Genomic DNA, 20,576 nt, shown 5'->3' on the forward strand with positions numbered 1-20,576 from the left:
TCAAATGCCTGATGAATTAAATTGTTGGCATGAAAACTGGCACCAAACATTTTGACCATGAGGAAGAGAGATTGTATTTTTTCTAGGTGGCCCAAAAAGATGGAACTGGAAGAGAGGGTGGTGATTAAAAGAAAGTGGATTTCAGCTCAAAATCAGGAAGTACTTTATAATAGTAATGACAGCAATTTTATTGTGTGTTTCAGTCACCTATTTCTGCATAATAAATTGCTCCAAAATTTGAGGCCTAAAACAACAATAAGTGTTTATGATCTCACACACTGTATATGGGTTAGGATTTCAGGAGCAGCTTAGAAGAGTGGTTCTGGCTTAGGATCTGTCATTTGTAGTCAAGATAGTAACTGGGGCTGTAGTCATCTGAAGGCTTAATTGGGGCTGGAGGATTGGCTGCAAGATGGCTGGATTGGCTGGGCATGGTGGCGCATCCCTGTAATCCCAGCAATTTGGGACACTGAAGTGGGAGGATCACTTGAGCCCAGGAGTTTGAGACCAGCCTGGACATCATAGGGAGACTCTGTCTCTACAAAAAACACAAAAATCAGCTGGGTGTGGCGGCACATCCTGTAGTCCCAGCTACTCAGGACGCTGAGGTGGGAGGATCACTTGAGCGAGATTGTGACATAAGATTGCCATGATAACATGGAGCAGATCTGGACCCGAGCCTAATAAAGGTGGCATAGATAAAGGTGTCATAAAGACAGGGCGGGGCGCATGTTTATAAGGGGCATGAGCATCTCAGGGCTGCCAGAAGGACTCCCGCTCAGTGCACGGCACTAGCGTGTGTCATGTCCTGGCTGCGTTTCTAGGGCCCATGGCCCCTCCTTACGTGGCAGCTATTGTGTCTACTAGTCAAGAAGGCTCAGCCTCTGGTGTGGGTCAAGGACCTGCTCCAGCTGACCTCTAACCCCCTGGGGCCGCCTGAGCCCTGGTCTTCCTGCTCCTCCCATCTCCCATGGGAATCTCCCCATGCGCCTACTCCCCCGACAGCCCCAGGGGACTTTGATTACCTGGAGCCCTCTGCTTCCTCACAGGTGTCAGCCCTGCCCCAAGAATAGACTGAAAATTTGGTTCCATTCCTGGACACGGATTCAGCTGGAGAGCTGCCCCTGGGGCCAGAGCAGTTCTTGGCCACACATCAGGATTTAAATGACAAGCTGACTCTGCAAGAAAGGCTCCCAGAGGTGGTTCCACTGCTAGACGGGGATCAGAATCAGACCCTAGTTCAGCTTCCTTGCCTCAAAAGTAAGGTTCAAACTGCAGATCTAGATCGGGCTGCAGGTCATCAGGCAGGTGAAATACTTGTTCTGCTAGACTGTAATGTTTCAAAACCAACCATATTTGTTGTTTCGCCCAAGAACCTGAAGAAAGATCTAGCTGAGCGTTGGAGCCTTACTGAGACTGTTGGGATTCCACACCAATTATCCAAACCTCAGCATCAGAAAGAGACTTTGGAGGAGGAATATTCGAGTATGGACACATTGTATCCCAGCAGCCTGCCTCCAGAACTCCGGGTGAACACAGATGAGCCTCCAGGGCCTCCTGAGCAAGTTGGACTTTCTCAATTCCATCTAGAGCCCAAAATCAAAATCCAGAGACCCTTGAAGACATCCAGTCCTCTTCACTCCAGGAAGAAGCCCCAGCGCAGCTTCTACAGCTCCCTCAGGAGGTAGAAACTTCAACCCAGCAGGAGGCCCCAGCTCTGCCTCCAGAGTCCTCTATGGAGAGTCTAGCTCAAACTCCACTGAATCATGAGGTGACAGTTCAACCTCCAGGTGAGGATCAAGCTCATTATGACTTGCCCAACATTACAGTCAGACCTGCAGATGTGGAGGTTACCATGACTTCAGAGCCCAAAAGTGAGACGGAATCTTCCTAAGCCCAGCAGGAGGCCCCAATTCAGCCTCCAGAGGAAGTGGAACCTTCTGCAACCCAACAGGAGGCCCCAACTGAGCCTCCAGGTCCTCCTATGGAGCCTGAACTTTCCCCCAGTGAACAGGAGCAGCCAGCTCAGCCTTCTGAGTCTTCTGGGGAGGTTGAATCTTCTCCAGCCCAGCAGGAGACCCCAGCTCAGCCTCCAGAAGAGATGGAACCATCTTCAATCCAAGAGGAGGCCCCAAATGGGCCTCCAGGTCCTCCTATAGAGCCTGAACTTTCCCCCAGTGAGCAGGAGCAGCGAGCTCAGCCTTCTGAGTCTTCTGGGGAGGTTGAAGGTTGAATCTTCTCCAACCCAGCAGGAGACCCCAGCTTAGCCCCCAGAACATCATGAAGTCCCAGTTTCACCTCCAGGTCACCATCAAACTCAGCATTCAGATTTTCCCAATGTCTCTGTTAAACCTCCAGACGTGCAGCTCACCATAGCAACAGAGCCTAGTGCAGAGGTGGAAACTTCTCCAGTCCACCAGGAGGCTACAGCTCAGCTCTCAGGGCCAGGTAATGTAGAACCTCCCACCATCCAGCACGGGGGCCCACCTCTGCCTCCAGTGTCATCAGAAGAGGCTGGACATTTAGCAATTCAACAGGAGACTTCAGTTCAATCTCCGGAATCTATTAATAATGAGAACCCTTCTCCAACCCAGCAGGAGGCTGCAGCTGAGCATCCACAGACTGCTGAGGAGGGTGAGTCTTCTCTAACCCAGCAGGAGACCCAGCTCAGACTCCAGAGCTCCCTAAGGAAGTTGTAGCTCAACCTCCAGAGCATCATGAGGTAACAGTTTCCCCTCTAAGTCATGTTCAAGTCCAGCCTCCAACACTGCACAATGTCACTATTAAATCTGTGGATTACGTGGTTACCATGACTCCAGATTTCACTAATCAGGTTGAAATGTTAACCCAACAAGGGGCCCCAGGTCAGCCCTTAGTGTCCCCTGAGCAGTTTCAACATTTGAAAGACCAGCAAGACATTATAATTCAGCAGCTAAATAGACCTGAAAATTATGAACTTCCTCCAGTCCATAAAGAGCCCACAACTCAGCCTCCAACTCAGCTCTCCTCAGACTTTGAAAGTTCACTGAATGATGAAGCAATAGGTTCACCTCCACATGTGCCATATCTAGATCTAGATAGGGAGCTTACCAAACCTACAGCAGTCACTATGGGGGTAGAACCTTCTCCAGTCTAGCAGGACAACCCTCCTATTCCCACTGAGCACGATGACTTTTCTCTAGCCCAGCCTGATCTCCCTTCCCCACCTCTGCATTCTCCTGAAAAGATTGAATCTCCAGTCCACCAAGAGGCCACAGCTCAGACTCCAGATCCCCCTAAGGAGGCAGAACCTTCTCCAGTCCAGCAAGAGTTCCCAGCTGAGCCACCAGAGCCCCCTAAGGAGGTTGAACCATCTGCAACCCAGCAGGAAGCCTCAGGTCATCCTCGGAAGTCCACTGAAGAGGTCAGTCCTCCACCACAGTGGGAGATACCAGCTCAGCTATCAGAGCCACCTGAGAAGGTCGAACCATCTCCAGTCCTACAGCAGCCCCCAACTCGGCTTTTAGAGCAACCTAAAGAGGTAGAATCCTCTCCAGTCCAGCAGGCAGTCCCTGCTCAGTCTTCAGACCCTGCTATGGTGATAGAACCCTCTCTGACCCAGCAGATGGCCCCATCTTTGCCTCCAGAGTTCCCTCAGGAGGTAGAACCATCTGTAACTCAGCAGGAGGTTCCAGCTCAGATTCCAGAGCCCCCTGTGGAGGCAGAACCTTCTGTGACCCAGCAGGAGGCCACAGTTCAGGCTCCAGAGCCCCCTAAGGAGGTAGAACCTTCAAGGTTCTGCTTTGAAGGCAAATGGTCCCAGTTCAGCTTCCAGAGCCACCTAAGGAAGTTACAGCTTAACCTCCAGCTCATTATGAGGTGACAGTCCCAACACCAGGCCAGGATCCAGCTCAGCATTCAACATTGCCCAGTGTCACCGTTCAACCTTTGGGCCTGGGACTTACCATCATTCCAGAATCCACAACAGAGGTTGAACTTTCTCCAACCATGCAGGAGACCCCAACTCAGCCTCCTAAGAAAGTTGTACCCCAACTTGTAGTATATCAAGAGGTAACAATTCCAACACCAGGTCAGGATCAAACTCAGCATCCAATGTCACCCAGCATTACAGTTCAACCTTTGGACCTGGGACTTACCATCACTCCAGGACCCACTATGGAGGTTGAATATTCTACACCCCTGAAGAGGACTATAGTTCCTCCAAAGCACCTTAAGGTGACACTTCCACATCCAGACCAGGTTCAGACTCAGCATTCACACCTGACTGAAGCCACAGTTCAACCTTTGGATCTGGGGCTTACCATCACTCCAGAATCCACAACAGAGGTTGAATCTTCTACAGCCCTGACAACTACAGCTCCTCCTCCAGAACACCCTGAGGTGACACTTCCACCTTCAGACAAGGATCAGGCTCAGCATTCACACCTGATTGAAGCCACAGTTCAACCTCTGGACCTGGAGCTTAGCATAACTACAGAGCCTACTACAGAGGTTAAACTGTCTCCAACCACGGAGGAAACCTCAGCTCAGCCTCCAGACCCGGGGCTTGCCATAACTCCAGAACCCACTACAGAGATTGGACATTCCACAACCCTGGAGAAGACTACAGCTCCTCATCCAGACCAGGTTCAGACTCTGCATCGAAGCCTGACTGAAGTCACGGGTCGACCTACAAAGTTAGAATCTTCGCAGGATTCATTGGTGCAGTCTGAAACTGCACCAGAGGAACAGATGGCCTCCACAAGCACCAGCATATGTGAGCTCTGTACCTGCAGAGATGAGACTCTGTCACGTGTTGATCTCAGCCCAAAGCAGAGGCTCCACCAAGTGCCTGTCCCAGAGCCCAGCACCTACAATGGCATCTTCACCATCTTGTAAGAATCACCTTTCCTCAATCATTCTCTGTGTGTTGCCTGACATGGCAGCCTTTTCCTGGAGGCCCTCCTGAGCCTTCTTTATCTCCCCAAGCCATACTGACAACTGACTTTCTGCTTTCACCTTTGCTTGTCAACTCTCCCTTCTCCTCATTCTCCTTTAATGTTAGACCCATTCTCCAGTCTTTTACTTTTACTCCAGTCTTTTACTCTTACTCATTTTCTTATCCATTTTTATTTAGCCCCATTACATCATTGCTTAACCACTGCTCTGCTCCTATTTTTGCTTCACCCTCTTTACAGCAGCCTGTCACTCTCCTGTTCTCAGTGATGATGCTCTAAGTAGTTAAGAGTTGATTCTGGAGCCAGGCTGCCTGGGTTTCAACCCAGGTCTGTTTATTAGCTTGGTGATCCAGAGCAAGTTATTCTGCTCTGTGACTCAATTTCCTCACCTTTAAACTGGGGATTATGCTAACTACCATTTCATAGGATTGCTGTGAAATTTAGGTGAGTGAATACATGAAACACTTCATCACTGCCTAGCATATGTAGGAATGTCGGCTGTTAACATGATTACTCCATCGTTTAGTTATGTCCAGAACTCATCTTTGTCCCTGGCTTTTTATATGTAGCACTCATTTTGTGCCAAACTCAGGACCAAGTATGCTACTGTCTCCAGAACATGAAAATGATAGGAGGGAAGAAAGAGAATAGGCATAAAAAGGGAGGTGTATATAATTAATTACTAAAAGATAATGCCTACCATCAGTGCTAGAATTTACCAGAATCTGTGATCCTTGAGGTGTGGAGATCAGGGAAAGCTACATGGATAAGCTAAAACTTTACTTGGGTCTTAAATGAGGTATGGGAAGCCATTGAAATTTTCCAAGCAAGAGAGATTAAATGATTAAAACAGGAAGATTATTTTATTTTGTTTTTTGCTTTATGTTCAAGTGTAGACATGCAAAGGATTATTTTAGAATCCACATGTAGAGTGCCCAAAAGGAAAAGCTTATTTCAGGGAGACAAAATAGAAAGGTCTAGCAAAATGTAGGAGTAAAGTGTGAAGGGGCTAAATCAGATCAGTTGTAATAAGAGTGGAAAGAAAAAGCCTAGGATGTTTCAACAGAGGGCAAAGCTTTGGTGTTACCTGGCATAGGGTTTCTTTCTACTTATTTATCGATAAAGATAAGTTTATGCCCATTTTTCTGTTGAATTATTGACCATTTTTGTGTTGATTTGTAGGAATTTGTTTAGACACATAAGTGCTTTTGGATAAAATACTTACATTCAAAGTAATTAACTGGCATCGTCTGTCCAAGAGATGGGATGGATAGGAAGTTAAGCTTCCGGGAGATGCCTCATCATTTGTGCCAGTGGCCCCGCTTTATTTCTTGATGAATTGTGCAAACTGGGAAGCTGATAGCTCTGGAAATGAGAAAGCAGGTGTTATTTTCTGTTTCTGAATATCCCCGACAAGGTTGCTGTGATTCTTTTATTTATCCTGTTCATTCTTTTCCTGCCTATTCAAGGATATAAACTGCCTTTCTTCACAGAAATTTCAAAGGAAACTATATTTCATATATTGATGGAAATGTATGGAAAGCATACAGTTGGACCGAGAAACTGTGGGTATATTCTCTCCAAATATGATAAAAAACTAACTGCATTGTAAGATCCTTCTTGGTCCAGAATTTTGAGGTCCGTACTTCTGAGAAAAGATATTTCCCCTCCATACCCCAAATCAACCTCTGTGGATTGCAATCCTATGGTTATTTTAAAATTAAATTTGGTAGGCTCTCTCTAAAATAAGAGGCAATTTAAATTTATTTTTTATCATACAAATAATACATGGTTATATTCTTTTTTTTTCCCTTTTTTTTTCAGAGACAGGGTCTTACTTTGTCCCCTGGGCTGGAGTGCAGTGGCACAATCACATCTCACTGCAGCCTTCACCTCCCAGGCAAAAGAGATCCTTCCACCTCAGCCTACCAAGTAGCTGGGACCACTGGTGCATGCCACCACGCCCACCTAATTTTGTATTTTTTGTAGAGACAGGGTCTTCCTATGCCGCTTAGGCTGGTCTTGAGCTCCTGGGCCCAAGTGATCCTCCCACCTTGGCCTCCTAAAGTGCTCATAGTATAGGCATGAGCCACCACCCCCAGCCCATGATTCTATTTTTAATGTATAAAAAGGTAATAACAGGTATAACAAAAACCCTCCTTGTGCCCTACTCCCTCATCCCTGAGGTAATGCTACTCTGTGTTTAGTATACATGCTTTCAGACTTTTCCCCATTTACCTACATACATATTTACATAAAGCAAAATAGATTTGTTGTGTGGTTTTTAAAATCTTTTTTCTTTCCATAAAGGGTAACATCTTGCAACTTGATTCTTTCACTTCATGGTATCACTTATATCATATGATATTCTTTCACTTCATAATTTCTTTCCTTCCTAGGACTTAGAGGGTCACCCCATTCATTTAAAGTCCTGCATAATCCATAGTATGGATGCATCATAGTTTATTTAATAATTTCCCCATTGATGAATGTTTAGATTATGCTTAATGGGCAAGTATTCCTGTAGCATAGATATCTAGAAATGGAAGAGTTGGGGTGAAGACTATGTAGATATAAAATTTTAATTGTCCTCAAAAATGTTGTGCCAATTGACTCTATTGTCGGCAGAATGTGGCAGCATTCATTTCCCCACACCTTTTCACTGCTGGGTATTTGCCAAATTTTGTTGAAGTTATGGATGAGTAAAAGAGATTCCATCCAAATTTGAATTTTTCTGATCACTCATGAATTTAATTAAATATCTTTATATGTTTATTGAACATTTGTGTTTCTTCTCTGAGTTTTCTGTCCTTTGTTCATTTTCCTGTTGAATTGTTTTATCGTTTTCTTCCTGATTTATAGAAGGAATTAGTTTAGACACATAAATGATTTTGGAAAAAATGCTTAAATTCAAAGTAACATTTTTCACAACAGTTTGTGTCACATCATTAGTTTGACTTATATAGACAAGACATACATGAGTTCTAAATTAAAAGTAAAACACATGCTAGGTGCAGTGGCTCACACCTGTAACCCCAGCACCTCGGGTGGTTGAGGCAGGTGGATCACCTGAGGTCAGGAGTTTGAGACCAGCCTGGCCAATATGGCGAAACCCCATCTCTACTGAAAATATAAAAATTAGCCAGGCATGGTGGTGGGTGCCTATAATCCCATCTACTTGGGAAGCTGAGGCAGGATAATTGATTTATTTATTTTTTGAGATGGAATTTTGTTCTTGTTGCCCAGGCTGGAGTTCAATGGTGCCATCTTGGCTCACTGCAAGTTCCACCTCCTGGGTTCAAGGGATTCTCCTGCCTCAGCCTCTTGGGTAGCTGGAATTACAGGTGCCCACCACCATGCCCAGCTAATTTTTCTATTTTTAGTAGAGACAGAGTTTTGCCATGTTGGACAGGCTGGTCTCGAACTCATGACCTCAGGTGATTCATGTGCCTTGGCTTTCCAGAATGCTGGGATTACAGGCATGAGCCACACGCCAGGCCAGGACTACATTTTAAAAGCAAGCAAATCATTACAAAAGTCAGGGTAGTGGTTACCTGTTAGGGTTAGAGAGAGGAATATGATTGGAAAGGGGCACACTGGGGCTCCTGGGATGCTAGCAATAATCTTTTGTAACAATGTTTACATGGGTATCTGCTTTATAATTATTAAACTGAATATTTGGCCCGGTGAGGTGGCTCATGTCTGCAATCCCAACACTTTGGGAGGCAGAGACAGGAGGATCACTTGAGCCAGGAGTCCGAGACCAGTGTGAGTAACAGAATGAGACCCTGTCTCAGAAATTAAATTAAATTAAATATAAACAACATTTATGTTATGTGCCCTTTATGCACATTGTAGTTCTCAAATTTTTTTGATGGGGGAAAAGAGTTGAATGGCGTCACTTGCAGCCCTGACGTGGTCCCATGTGGAGCTTTCATAATAAGGTTTGGGAAAAGAGAGGAGGAAATGGAGGTTCTGCTGATCTTGGTGCCACCCAGAGTTGGATTCTGAAAGGTATATTATGATCTAGAGAGGAATCATTAAAGATACAATTTGGTGGGAAGAGTGGAGTGGTGTGCTTGTGTGCGCGTGCTTGCTTGCATGTGTGTGTGTGCTTGCATGTGTGTGTGTGCTTGCATATGTGTGTGTGTGCTTGCCTGTGTGTGTGGTGGTGTTGGTGGAGAGAGATAGACACTAAAAGGAAAATGTAGGAAAAGATTTGAATGAAAGCAGAGCAGATCCCACCATCTTGAAATGACCATGACCCAGCTTTCCTCCACATGCAGGAGATAGTCCCTGTGTAGCAAATAGTTGTGGTTTGCATTTTAATCTAGAAATAACTTTTTCATTTTCCAGAATTCTCAGTGAAAATTATTTGACTGAATTACATAAGGATTCATTTGAAGGCCTGCTATCCCTCCAGTATTTGTAAGTTAGTTAATCATATTTTTGCGTTTTTAGTCATATTATCTTTAAAATGAATAAGGGGTTCAAATTAGATAATCTCTAAGATTTCTTCCAGCAATAAAATTCTGCAATTCTGTAAGTTTGTATAGGGTCTCAGCCCATCTCTAGCATTAGCTATGTCCTATGCATTTTCAGTTTTTAAGTTGTATAGACAAAATACAGACAGAAAAAAAGTTCACATGGTAAGAAGATCTGAGCAGTGACTGACACCCATATGAACCTTGTTTTATAAGGGTTTACATACCATCTTCTTCTATTCAGTCTACAGCCAATAGATCAAAGCTAACCTAAGGTCTGTATTTTAATAGCCTATTAAGTTAAGAATGGTTGTTGCATGTTTAAAGGACTGTGAAAGAAAAAAGAAAGAGAAATATGTGAGAGAGATCACATGTGGCCCACAAAGCCTTAAAATATTTACCGTCTGACCTTCACAAAAAAAGATTTGAAAAAGTTGGTTTACTAGAATGAAAGGAATTAAAGTTAACTTCAGATTGTTGCCTAAAGGAGAAGAAAATATAGACCACCTACATTCATTTGAACATCATTAATCCAGAGTTTTTTGGTAATTTAATCGGAATTAAATTAACATTTAAATATTTGAAATAAGCTGAATTATAGGAATAATATTATCTAGAATATTAAGCTACCAAGAGAATAGACTAGTATTAAGGATTTCATTTTGGGAATTGTTATATTAAAACAGATGTTTAAAATGATGGTTAAGTGGTAGAGCTAGAAATGTTTACACTAAGAGGCATATCAGAAATGCCCCTAACTCTTCACTAATTCCACAGTAACTATCTCCCCAGCCCTGTTACCAGGAAAGGGATACCTGCATAGTATTTCTGTCTGTTTAGAGACAAGAAGATACTATGTTCAATTGCTATGAAAGCTTGATTCTTATCCTCTGTCCATAGAGGTGTGTATGTCATTAATCCTTATTAGTGATGCTCTTTTGCAAACAGATTCTTTCAAATGTGAAAGGCTTAAGGAAAGTGGGTGTAAAGACCCTCAAGTGGATGCCAAAGTGCTACAGAGGCCATGAAGTAATAAAACTACATTTGCTTTAAAATAATCATTTTCCTTCTACTCACTCCCCCAGCTATTCATTTATTTATTTATTTATTTATTTTATTTTATTTATTTATTTTTTTTGAGACAGAGTCTCGCTCTGTCACCAGGCTGGAGTGCTGTGGCACAATCTCGGCTCACCCCAAGCTTTGCCTCCTGGGTTCACTCCGTTCTCCTGCCTCAGCCTCCCAAGTAGCTGGGACTATAGGCACACGCCGCCACGCCCAGCTCATTTATTGTATTTTTAGTAGAGACGGGGTTTCACCTTATTAGCCAGGATGGTCTCGATATCCTGAGCTTGTAATCCACCCATCTCAGCCTCCCAAAGTGCTGGGGTTACAGGCATGAGCCACCGCGCCCGGCCAGCTATTCATTTGTTTTACAAATATTTGAATTTACTTTATTTCCATGTGTCAGTTTTAAACATGGTGGGCAATGCAGATGAGCAAGACCTAGTCCATGCTTTCAAGGAGTTTATGCTCAGAAAAAATGGGATGAAAAATAACTCCATTAAGAAGAAGAAATGGATGTGGGCCCTAGGAGGGATAAATTGTTTCTAAAGCATAGAAGAGGGGGAAATGACTTCAGTTTGGACCCAGGAAGATGTTACTAGAACAATCCCATTTGAACAGGACTTTGAAGGGCCATTGTGTAGCATCGGACAGACATCTTGGGGACAATATTCTAAACTTGCAAAAGGGAAATAGGAGAAGGGCAAAACACAGGAAAGTATTCGAGGAATGCCATGAGTACCTGTAGATTACAAGGAGGGAGAGTAGGAAATTGGAGCCAGATCTTCTAGGGCTTTGAATGCCAAGCTGAGGAGCCATCATGGGGAACCGTGTTATCACAGCAGTGCTGTAAGATGGATCTGCATCACAATCATTGAGAGGGCACATTAGAACTCAGTTCTGGACTCCACCCTCATAGTTATTGATTCAGTTGGTCTAGAGTGGGACCAAGAATTTGCATCCTCAATAATTTCCCAGGAGGTGCTGGTCTTTGCAAGCCACTTCTGGAGAGTTTATATGATGACTGTGTGCAGGATAGTTTAGGAAGGGAGAGACTAGAGATGGAGACATCAGCCAAAGTTACACCATCCAGGTAAAAGGGGAGGGAAAAGCCCCATCACTGTATAACTGAAGAAATTGCTTTCATGAAATATTAAAGCAATATAAAACCAAAAATGAATTTCTATTAATATGACAGAAATTAATTGTATTAATATGATTTGAATATTAGTTCAACGTTATGTATTAAGTAAAGGGGTAACTTCCTTTCAAATGCTGTTGAAAGGATGTCTTTTATTTCTTCTGATACTGAACTGGCTTAGGAAAACAAACCTAAACTAGGAAGGTGTATAAATGTGAGGCTATTCGTTTTAATATTAGAAACTATATACAGAGATAAACGCTTTGAGCTCATAATCTAAGATTTGATGAAACTACAAAAGGGCATCTAATCAAGTCCACTGCTCTCAGGAAAAATTAATTCCAAAGTCTATTAAGTTGTATATTTTATTTACTAAAAGTATGAAGGTGAGACTCTAGGAGAGGTACGGGCAGGGTTAGGGGCTCTGGAAAGTTCAAATACAGGTCCAAACGTTTAGAGTCGAGATGAAAAATGTGTATTCAATATTATTCTAAACTCTTGCTATTATTCTTACTAGTCAACACTGATAACTTATCAAGGCAATATTTTCCTTTTATTTTTCCTAGAGATTTATCCTGCAATAAAATACGGTATATTGAAAGACATACATTTGAATCACTACCATTTTTGCAGTATATGTAAGTTACAAATATAACTTTATTACATTTGGAATTTTTATAAAACAATTATAAACCTCTTTGCTTTTCATTTTGAAATATGATTAAAATTTGACCAGTAGAAAGGTACTAAAATTATATAGCAAGTCCTTTTTGTCTCTAGCAAAGATTAGTGTGAGAATTATTACACAGATCATAGTGAATCATCAGAGAGCAGTGGTTCTCAACTGGTGTGATTTTGTACTCAGGTGACATTAGGTAATGTCCAGAGACAGTTTTGGTTGACAGAACTGTGATTGTGCTCCTGGCATCTGGTGGGCAGAGGCCAGAGATGCTGCTAAACATCCTGCAAAGTATGAGACAAACCCCCACGGCAAAGAGTTATATAGTCCAAAATGTCGATGGTACTGAAGTTGTGGAATCCTGTTCTAGAGAAATAAAGATCACTTAACACAGGTATTTACTGAGCGTTCACTGTTTTGTAGCTAATGCACCACATGTGCAATGTTAAAGTATAAATCATAAGCCAGTATCTTCCACAGTGAGATTTCCTTAGTGCACAGAGAAAGGATTGAGGTTATGTTCCATCCTATATAATTTAGACTCACAGCAAATGATAAATGTTCTGAAATAATTTTTTTTTCCTTTGGCTTATGTCTTTTCTTGTAGAAATCTGGGCTGCAATTTAATTACAGAACTGAGCCTTGGAACATTTCAGGCCTGGCACGGAATGCAGTTTTTACACAACTTGTAAGTGAAATATAAGATGAATACGTGTAAACAACTATTTTGTATAAAAACTCATACAATTATTGGTTAGCCGGGTATAAGCCCATTATGAACTCTGAAAAGTGTGTCTTAAGATCCATTTGTTTTTCTCAAATGGGGAAACTAAGGTACAAAGAGGCCAAGAGACTTACGCAGCTTATATATGACCTGCTCTGCTTGTCCTAGTTCTGACCTATGGCATGGGCAAGAAAATGCATCAAAAAAGTGACCCTCAAACTAGCCTTGTTGCTGGGCGGGGTGGCTCAGGCCTGTAATCCCAGAACTTTAGGAGCTGAGGGGGGCGGATCACCTGAGGTCAGGAGTTCAGCACCAGCTTGGCCAACATAGTGAATCTCCATCCCTACTAAAAATACAAAAAAAATTAGCTGGGCATAGTGGTGCAGTTTTTTGCTCCTTGGAGGACTTTGTGTTAAGCTTTCTTCCTTGCAGGTAAATGTTGCAGACATTTAAGCAGTTTGAAACTCTGCATGTGAGCAGGAATCAAAGTTAAATCCAAAGTGTAGGGCTGGGCGTAGTGGCTCATGCCTATAATCCCAGCACCTTGGGAGGCCGGGGTGGGAGGATCACTTGAGGTCAGGAGTTTGAGACCAGCCTGGCCAACATGGCGAAACCTCGTCTCTACTAAAGATACAAAAATTAGCAGGTCGTAGTGGCAGGTGCCTGTGATCCCAGCTATCAGGAGGCTGAGGGTCGAGAATGGCTTGAACTCTGGAGGTGGAATTTGCAGTGAGCCGAGATTGTGCCACTGCACTCCAACCTCCCCTCAAGGCTGGTCTCAAACTCCTGTGACCTCAGGTGATCTGCCCACCTTAGCCACCATGCCTGGCCAAAATGGTGTTTTTGTTAAGCTGTTGTGCAAAAAAAAATTTTGTAAAGAAAATACGTCACTCTATTTTAATTCCATATACTTTCCTGACTACTCTTCTACCGTAAGTGCAAAAATTCTATGATTTCTCTGTATAACATACCCAGCAAATCAGAGTGGGTATATTCAATGGGCTGAAGGGGACTTTAGACACAAGGTGAAGATTCTCCTCTACATCTGACTTTAGAAAATACTTTCCACCTTTCCTGTGGTTGAGAAATCTAGTTTCACACAGTTCATTTTGAGGTAGAGGGAGGTGTTCAGGATGTATCTGGATTAGAGCAGCAGTTTCTGCAGATGCTCCTCTCTGTCTTCATTAATTTGCTGATGCTTAACTGAGGGAAGAGACACTGAGGGTCTGTTTTTCTTTTGCCCTCACACCAGAGAACAGGCTCATTAGGTCCCTCCACCAAGAGGTTTGGGTAGCACCAATACAGATGTCTTAAACTCACCACCTTTACTAAGCACTTTATAACAGTAGGAGTCCCACATATGAATCTGGTGGCTGGGAGCAGTGGCTCATGCCTGTAATTCCAGCACTTCTGAAGGCTGAGGTGGGTGGATCACCTGAAGTCAGGAGTTCGAGACCAGCCTGACCAACATGGTGAAACCCCATCTCTACTAAAAATACAAAACTCAGCTGGGTGTGGTGGCGGGCACATGTAATCCTAGCTACTCAGGAGGCTGAGGCAGGAGAATCACTTGAACCCAGGAGGCGGAGGTTGCAGTGAGCCAAGGTCATGCCATTGCACTCAAGCCTGGGCGACAGAGCAAGGCTCTGACAGAGATGGGGTTTTACCACTTTGGTCAGGCTGGTCTGGAACTCCTGACCTCAGATGATCCACCCGTCTGGCTTCCCAAAGTGCTGGGATTATAGGCCTAAGCCACCAGGCCCAGCCAATAAATGGCAACTTTAACTCAAAAGAAGGAAGGAGGGGAGGGAGGGGAGGGAGGGGAGGGAGGGGAGGGAGGGAAGGGAGGGAAGGGAGGGAGGGAGGGAAATGAAGAAAGAAAGAGAAAGAAAGAAAAGAAAAAATTGTAAAACCATAAGGTTAAAGTAAACCTTTTTTCTTCATACAGATTAAGCACATGAGTTCAGATTACAGCTTTGCTTCTTCATAGCTTGGTGACCTAGGAGAAGTTATGTAACCTCTCTGTGCCTCAGTTTCCTCATTTATAAAATAGGGCAATAATAATATCTACCACATAAGGTAATTGTGAGGATGAAATGTGAAATGCTGATCACAAATACGTAGCAGCCTAATAGATACTCATTGTAATTATTATTATTTTTATAATTTCTGCAAAAGTACAGTGATGATTCTTGGGTTAACCTAAAGGGTGATTTTCTTTTATTTCTTCCTGTTTCTTTTCTTTTTCTTGTTCACTTTAAAGAATTAAAAAGAAAACAGATTCCAGCATTTTGGAATAAAAATTCACATCAAAATGAATTTATTCATTTTATTGACATATAAACAAAATGTCATTTGTTTATTCAATAAACATTTATTAAATCCCTAGTAAATTTCAGACATCATGCCAGGCACAGGGATGACAATGACAATAAGATGTGGTCTCTGCCCTCAAGGAGCTGATAGCCCAGGAGACTGACAAGTAGACAGGTGGTTACATGCAGTGTAACGAAGGCTGTGATGTCATACAAGAAGACAAGTGGGAGTATGTGATGGGAGTATGGTTTTGACCAGTTCCTCCTCTTAGATTTATCCCTTTTTCTTTGGGTATAAAGCAGGAGAATTGGTCCTATTTCTTTTCCTTAACTGTGCAAATTAAACCATAAATTTAAAAAACTTTATAAAGATAAAAGGCAAGCAGTCAGGCACAGTGTCTCATGCCTGTAATCCTAACACTTTGGTAGGCTGAGGGGGATGGATCATCTGAGGTTAGGAGTTGGAGACCAGCCTGTCCAACATGATGAAACCCCGTCTCTACTGAAAATACAAAAATTAGCTGGGTGTGGTGGCGGGCACCTGTAATCCCAGCTACTCAGGAGGCTGAGGCAGGAGAATTGCTTGAACCCAGGAGGTGGAGGTTGCAGTGAGCCAAGATGGAGCCACTGCTGTCCAGCCTGGGTGACAGAGCAAGACTCCATCTCCAAAAAAAAAAAAAAAGGAACTTGAATTATGGATGAACAACTTGAATTATGGAGGACACTAGAAATAGTGTTTCCTACAGAGTCAGGGCTTCCTACCAACATCGTCATTTCTAGGGTTTTTGACCTGAAAACTTCTGTGGCATATTTTTTCTTTGCTATCCACTTCTTGTTTTTTTTTTCTATTTTTCCCTGCTTTCTCTCCACTACTTTATCTTCTAGAGACCTAGGTAGTTCCCAAAGGAATAGTGCTTTACGGAGTCTAATGGTGATTTATTATGTAAAAGAAGAAAAATTTTTTTTTACCTAAAAGTTCCATACCAAAAAATGAATATAGACTTTTTATGCAGTTTCACACATTGAAAATGCAGGTAATTTTAATTTCATTGCCTTTTTCAGAATTCTCAATCGCAATCCTCTGACTGCTGTCGAAGATCCATATGTCTTTGAACTGCCAGCATTAAAATATCTGTAAGTACTATAGTACTCTCATGAGTCATGAGATGATTTATGCTTTTTAAATTTGTTATCAAAGATAAAGTATTTTGCATTTAGGCTAAAAAGTCATAATTTAAATTTTAACTGAGTTATTGAAAAAAGTTATTGGCAAAGAAAAGGATTAAGAAAAGATGTATAACGGGAAGAGAACAGTGTTGAAGAACCCGTATAGATTTGGAACATGTAGACACATGGAGGAATATTACTTAACCAAGGAAGCAAAGAGGAATAGGTGTTCATTATTCTAAAAAGGAAGAAAAGAGTAAATCAAGATGAGTGAATGCAATATGAAATGAGAAGTAAGATAATGGTAAAAAAAAAAAAGTGTAAATTCTCTTAAATATCATTAATTTGATGATGTAGATCAACTTAAATTTCTTTAATAAGATCTCTCTGGAATTTTACAGCAAATAACCTGTTGAAGTGGCTTGTTTTATAGAGAAGCCAAAATAGAAGTAATCACATGTCCTTGAATTATCTTTTGAAGTACAGAATTTTGTAATGGGTTCATATCATGAATGTTTCGGCTTTCTTCTTCAGAGACATGGGAACAACGCACATCACACTTACAATACTTAACATTCTCATGATGACTGTTGAACTGGAAAAACTGTAAGTTATTTTTTTCTTAGATTTATTTTTACTTAGTTGGTTTTTTAGGTTTGTTTTACTATTTTCTTAAGTCAGGTTTATTGAGATATAATTTTCATATAACATTCACCCTTTGTAAGTGTATAGTTTGATGAGTTTTGACAAATGTATAGTTACATAACCACCACCACATTCCCAATATAAAGCATTTCTGTCACCTCAGAAAGGCCCCTCGTTTCCCTTTGTAGGCAATCCCTTCCTCCCACCATCAGCCCCTGTTAGCTACTAATCTGATTTCTGTTCCTATCGTTTTGTCTTTTTCAGAATGTCTTTTAAATGAAATCATGTAGCATGTAGCCTCTTGTGTTTGACTTCTTTCACTTAGTATTGTTTTTTATTTTTTTTGAGACAGAGTCTCACTGTCGCTCAGGCTGCAATGCAGAGGCATGACCTCAGCTCACTACAACCTCCACCTCCCAGGTTCAAGCGATTCTCCTGTCTCAGCCTCCCAAGTAGCTGGGATTACAGGCGTGTGCCATCATGCCCAGCAAATTTTTGTATTTTTAGTAGAGATGAAGTTTCACCATGCTGGCCAGGCTGGTTTTGAACTCCTGACCTCAAGTGATCCACCTGCTTCAGCCTCCCAAAGTGCTAGGTGTGGGCCACCTTGCCCGGTCTCACTCAGCATAATTTTTTTGAGATTATGCTACCATCCATGTTGTTGCACCTATCAGTACAGCTGGCCCTCCATATCTACAGGTTCCTCATCCATGGATTCAACTAATCATGGATGGAGAATATATGGAAAAAATAAAATATATAAAATAATACAACAATAAAAACAGTAGAAAATTTAAAACACGGTATAATTATTTACATACCATTTACACTGTATTAGGTACTTAAAGTATACCCAAGGCTTATGTCATTTATTACGTCAAGTATTATGTCATTCCATATAAAATACTTCAGCATCTGTGGACTTTGGTATCTGCAGGGCGTCCTGGAGCCAATCCCCTGCAGACACCGAGGGACAACTCTTCACTCCTTTTTATTGCTCAGTAGTATTCCAGTTGTGTGGATGTATCAATTTGTTTATCCATTCATCAATGTATGGACATTTGGGTAGCTTCCAATTTTTTGCAATTATGAATAAGACTCATAAAAACACTCATATACAGGTCTTTGTGTGAACCTATGTTTTCATTTCTTTGGGTAAATACCTAGGAGTTGGATTGTTCACATGCTTAGTGTATATTTAACTTTTTAAGAAGCTGCTAAACTGTTTCCTAAAGTGGCTGTGCCATTTTACATTTCCACCAGCATTGTATGAGAGTCACAGTTGTTCCACATCTTCAGCATTTTTTTTTTTTTTTTTTTTGCAACACAGTCTTGCTCTATCCCCAGGCTACAGTGCAGTGGTGCCATCTCGGCTCACTGCAACCTCTACCTCCTGAGTTCAAACAGTTCTCCTGCCTCAGCCTCCCAAGTAGCTGTAGGCACCCGCCATCACACCCAGCTAATTTTTATATTTTTAGTAGAGACAGGGTTTCACCATGTTGGCCAGGCTGGTCTTGAACTCTTGACCTCAATTGATCCACACCCCCTGGCCTCCCAAAGTGCTGTGGTTCAGGCGTGAGCCACCATGTCCAGCCCAGCAGATTTTTTTTGAGACAGAGTCGTTGCTGGAGTGCAGCAGCAAGATCTCAGCTCACTGCAACCTCGGCCTCCCAGGTTCAAGCGATTCTCCTCCCGCAGCCTCCTGAGTAACTGGGATTATAGCCGCACACCACCATGCCCAGCTAATTTTTATATTTTTAGTAGAGATGAGGTTTCATCTTGTCAGCCAGGCTGGTCTCAAACTCCTGGCCTCACTTGATCCACCTGCCTTGGCCTCCCAAAGTGCTGGGATTACAGGCGTGAGCCACCATGCATGGCCCAGCCCAGCAGATTCTTATATTTGAGTTTTTAAAGAAATGTTCACCTTTCTACTGCTAGATGTATAGAGGAATCTCATTGTGGTTTTAATTTGCATTTCTTTAATAGCTAGTGATGTTGAATGTTCATGTGCAAATATCTTCTTTACTATACTGTTCAAATCTATTCCCATATTTTAATTGGATATTAATATTTTTATTGAGGTTTTTTTTCCTTGTAATTCCATTGGAGATTCGTTATTATTGAGTTTTAAGAGTGCTTTAGGCCGGGAGTGGTGGCTCATGCCTGTAATCTGAGCACTTTGGGAGGCCAAGGCGGGTTGATCACGAGGTCAGGAGATCGAGACCATCCTGGCTAACACGGTGAAACCCAGTCTCTACTAAATACACACACACACACACACACACACACACACACACACAATTAGCCGGGTGTAGTGGTGGGCACCTTTAGTCCCAGCTACTCGGGAGGCTGAGGCAGGAGAATGGCGTTAACCCAGGGGGTGGAGCTTGCAGTGAGCAGAGATCATGCCACTGCCCTCCAGCCTGGGCAACACAGTGAGACTCCGTCTCAAACAAATAAACAAAAAGAGTGCTTTATAGATTCTAGATACAAGTCTTTTCAGGGACCAGGTACAGTGGCTCATGCCTATAATCCCAGCACATTGGGAGGCTGAGGCAGGAGGATTGCTTGAGGCCAGGAGTTTTAGACCACCTGGGCAATATGGTGAAACCTTGTCTCTACCAAAAACATAAAAATTAGGCAGGTGTGGTGGTGCTCACCTGTGGTCCCAGCTACTCAGGAAGCTCAGCTGGGAGGATTGCTTGAGCCTGGGAGGTCGAGGCTGCAGTGAGCTGTGATCGCCACTGCACTCCAGCCTGGGTCACAGAGTGAGATACTATCTCAAAAATTAAATAAGTAAATAAATAAAAACAAAAAACAGGGCCTTATAGATATGTATTTGGCAAATATCTTCTCACAGTTTTTGGTTTGTCTTTTCATTCTGTTAAAAGTGTTTTCTGTCTGGGCATAGTGACTCACACCTGTAATCACAGCACTTTGGGAGGCCGAGGCAGGTGGATCACTTGAAGTCAGGAGTTCGAGACCATCCTGGCCAACGTGGCAAAACCCCAATCCCTACTAAAAATACACAAATTAGCCAGGTGTGGTGGCCCATGCCTGTAATCCCAGCTCCTCAGGAGGCTGAGGCACAAGAAGTGCTTGAACCTGGGAGGTGGAGGTTGCAATGAGCCAAGATTGCAGCACTGCACTCCAGCCTGGGCAACAGAGTGAGACTCTGTCTCAAAAAAAAAATAAATAAATAAATAAATAAAGCTTTCTGAAGAGCAGAAGTTTTTAATTTTGATCAGCTTTAAGTTAGCAATTTTTTCTTATGTGGCTTGTGCTTTTTTGTTTCTTACCTAAGAAATCTTTAAGAACCTGTTGCTTAATCCAAAGTGGAAAAGATTTACTCTCTATGTCTTCTCACAGAAATTGTATAGTTACATTTAGATCTATGATCCATTTTGAGTTAATTTGCA

At 42.4% G+C, this 20,576-nt stretch overlaps 1 protein-coding gene across 1 annotated transcript; it reads left to right on the plus strand.

The window, feature by feature from the left end:
* Nucleotides 1–803: 803 nt before the first annotated feature.
* On the plus strand, nucleotides 804–19,768 carry LOC100443345 (leucine-rich repeat-containing protein 37A3-like). Its single transcript, XM_063718579.1, is given in 12 exon segments — nucleotides 804–1,596; nucleotides 1,599–2,050; nucleotides 2,229–2,658; nucleotides 2,661–2,722; nucleotides 3,895–4,874; nucleotides 6,431–6,502; nucleotides 9,294–9,365; nucleotides 12,194–12,265; nucleotides 12,914–12,994; nucleotides 16,408–16,479; nucleotides 17,047–17,118; nucleotides 17,510–19,768. Coding segments are annotated over 12 exon segments (3,585 nt in total). The 3' UTR covers nucleotides 17,937–19,768.
* Nucleotides 19,769–20,576: the final 808 nt, after the last annotated feature.

This window comes from Pongo abelii, chromosome 19, assembly GCF_028885655.2.
Source record: "Pongo abelii isolate AG06213 chromosome 19, NHGRI_mPonAbe1-v2.0_pri, whole genome shotgun sequence".
Classification (NCBI taxonomy): domain Eukaryota; kingdom Metazoa; phylum Chordata; class Mammalia; order Primates; family Hominidae; genus Pongo; species Pongo abelii.